The sequence below is a fragment of the Malaclemys terrapin genome, chromosome 2 (genome assembly GCF_027887155.1).
Source record: "Malaclemys terrapin pileata isolate rMalTer1 chromosome 2, rMalTer1.hap1, whole genome shotgun sequence".
Classification (NCBI taxonomy): Eukaryota; Metazoa; Chordata; order Testudines; family Emydidae; genus Malaclemys; species Malaclemys terrapin.
In genome coordinates this window covers 76273246-76276618 of record NC_071506.1, presented here as the reverse complement: position 1 = coordinate 76276618, position 3373 = coordinate 76273246, and the positions used below count along the sequence as shown (strand labels likewise).

Sequence of the window (3373 nt, the reverse complement as noted above, 5' to 3'; positions counted from 1 at the left end):
TGATAATCTAGTAAAATCTTGTTACCTTAAAGAAAGCAGGCTTGGAATTTGTTTACATGATATAAGCCAACTCTAACTTTCATGTTCATATGATAAGTTTCTTTGTTACAGGGCTGTAAATGTTAAGAAACTTTGCATTTGTTGAAAAATATCTTAAGAAAAATACCTTCCCCACGTGTTTATTCAGTCATTTTCTATAGTATTATCTTAATCAACTTTGTTTTTAAAAGGAAATAAGACAATGATGTTGCCCCTGGAAGGGAATAAAGAATTATTTGTTTTAGATGGGGCTGTCGGGCATTTTGTATCTTTTAAAAAGTTTTTATACTAAGAGAAATGCCGTCATTAAACCACAGTATGTGTTTGTTTAAAAGGAAGGCTGCAAAAATCCCAGATAGCACCTGCTAAGCACTTAGTTAAAACTCACCGGTCCAGAAGTGAAGTAATATCGTAGATAACTAGTTTAGTTTAATAGCTGGCTTGTGTTTTGTTTGTCGTTTCTTTGTTACTCATAAATCTTTCCGGTTTTACCATAACCATGTATCATTTTTTCCTGTTTCCAGTTTTTCACAACTTGCTTTGTCTATGATCACCTAAAGGTACTGGTTCTGTTTAACTAAGGAAGTTCAGCTGGCTGAGATTTTTGCAAAAAGGAAGAAATGGTGGGCAACCTCTTGAACTTTAGAAACAAAATACACTGTTGGGAACTGGCTCTTGTGAAACTTTCTCATTTTCCTTGATCCCAGCTGACTTAGTATAATAATATTTGTTAGTTTGTTTTGAACATTTAATAATCCATTTTCTGGCTTGAGGTTACCAAATGATAGTTATTGAAGAGATCACGGCTGCATTTTTTTTTAGAGAAGACATCATTTTTATTATGGTTTGTGTCCATTTCCTTCCTTCCTTGTAATTTTTTTAATATTATTTTGTTGAAGGCACCAAAGTTTATATCAATAATAACCCCTAAAAGATTTCTGTTTTCAGAACCAACTTTAAGGGGAAAAAATAGAGGAAAAGCACAGGGAATTTTTATTAAATACTAGGCATGTGGGTTGACTGCATTAATTTTAAATCATTTCTGTAATATTTCCTCCTTTCATTGACTCTTCAGATGCTCACATAATATGCAAATCATTTTCCAATGGATACAAAAGAAACATTAAATATATTAAAATCTGCATTTTAATAAAGTTGTCAATGTATAATATATATCCTGCAACTAAGAGAGGATGATAAAAAAGCAATAAAAGGATAATATAGGCACAGAACTATTTAATAACTTTTCATATTTTACAGTTTGATAAAAATAAATGTGGAATAAAAGCTGTTGGAGCTGAAAAGTATCCCATTCCAAGTTTAGTACATTGCATATTTGTTTAAGCTTTTTGCATGTTTATACACACTTAGAGTATTCTTTGAACTCCAGGGGAATAAGCATATGTGCACTTTTTTTTCTCATTCCAGATGGAGTGGATATTGAGGATGACCCCACTTGCTCATGGCCAGCTTCATCACCTTCCAACAAAGACCAGACTTCACCAAGCCATGGAGAAGGTTGTGATTTTGGTGAGGAAGAGGGTGGCCCAGGATTGCCTTATCCGTGCCAGTTCTGTGACAAGTCGTTCAGTCGGCTCAGCTACTTAAAGCATCACGAGCAAAGTCACAGCGACAAGCTCCCTTTCAAATGCACATATTGCAGTCGCCTCTTTAAACACAAGCGGAGCAGAGATCGCCATATAAAACTTCACACGGGAGACAAGAAGTATCACTGCAGTGAATGTGATGCAGCATTTTCAAGGAGTGATCACCTTAAAATTCACTTAAAGACTCATACATCCAACAAGCCATATAAATGTGCCATTTGTAGACGTGGATTCCTTTCGTCTAGTTCACTGCATGGTCACATGCAGGTTCATGAGAGAAACAAGGATGGTTCTCAGTCTGCCTCCAGGATGGAGGAGTGGAAAATGAAAGACACTCAGAAATGCAGTCAGTGTGAAGAAGGCTTTGATTTCCCTGAAGATCTTCAGAAACACATAGCAGAATGCCACCCCGAGTGTTCCCCTAATGAAGACAGGGCTGCTCCTTCAATGTATTTATTGCCATGAACTCTTTGTAGAGGAAAGTTCTCTTGTAAATCACATGGAGCAGGCTCATAATGGCGAAAAGAAGAATTCATGCAGCATTTGCTCAGAGAACTTCCATACCGTGGAAGAACTATACAGCCACATGGATAGTCACCAGCAACCTGAATCATGCAATCATAGCAACAGTCCTTCTTTGGTAACTGTTGGCTACACCTCAGTATCTAGCACCACTCCAGATTCAAACCTCTCGGTGGACAGTTCAACAATGGTAGAAATGGCTCCGCCAATAACAAAGGGTCGTGGAAGAAAGCGGGCAGCCCAACAAGTACCAGATATCACTGGTCCTTCGAATAAGCAAGCAAAAGTTACCTATAGCTGCATTTTTTGCAACAAACAGTTATTTTCAAGCCTTGCTGTTCTGCAGATACACCTGAAAACTATGCATTTAGATAAACCTGAACAAGCGCATATCTGTCAGTATTGTTTGGAGGTGTTACCTTCACTTTATAATCTGAATGAACATCTTAAGCAAGTCCATGAAGCTCCAGACCCAGCACTGATTGTTTCTACCATGCCTGCCATGGTCTACCAGTGCAACTTCTGCTCTGAAGTATTTAATGACCTCAACACTCTTCAGGAACATATCCGATGTTCTCATGGGTTTGCAAACCCTGCTGCTAAAGACAGTAATGCATTCTTTTGTCCCCATTGCTACATGGGAATAACTCTTGGAGGATGGGGGTTGACTTCTGTATGTATATACCTGTATTATTTTTCTGCAATGCTCACTTTCAAGGTGCCTGAAATTGGACAATCTGTTTTCAGGAAAACTGCTGGTAAAGGTATATGGAGTGAGTTTTGATCTATGGTAATATTTTTAAAAGCTTTTTAAGAAATCCCAGTTTTGATTGTCTTTAATATAAATCTGTCCTGAACTACTTGAAACAACTTCAAAGTAGGCAACAAGCTCTCAAAGAAGAGTTTTAAACTACCCATTTCATCTCTCTTTTCTCGCTTCTTTTTTCCTTTCCTTTTCTCTTTGCTCCTTTTCTTTCTCCCTTTTTTTTCCTTTCCTCTTTTCGTCTTTTCTGTCTTCCTTTTTTTAAAGCCCTACAAGAAATGTTAGGTCATTCCTTGAGGGAAATAATAAAAAAATAATCGCATAGCCATACGTTTGTATATAATTAAGCCTTGTTTTAAGCATCAAAAGCAAACAAAAGGAAGTATTTCTTCCCACAACACACAGTCAACCTGTGCAACTCTTTGCCAAAGGATGTTGTGAA

The 3373-nt window shown here is 37.1% G+C and overlaps 1 protein-coding gene across 1 annotated transcript; it reads left to right on the top strand.

Moving 5' to 3' along the window:
* The first annotated feature begins 336 nt into the window (after positions 1 to 336).
* Positions 337 to 2952, top strand: LOC128831260 (zinc finger protein 521-like). The gene is given in 3 exon segments (XM_054017574.1): positions 337 to 355; positions 1468 to 2087; positions 2089 to 2952. Coding segments are annotated over 3 exon segments (1503 nt in total).
* The last annotated feature ends 421 nt before the right edge of the window (positions 2953 to 3373 follow it).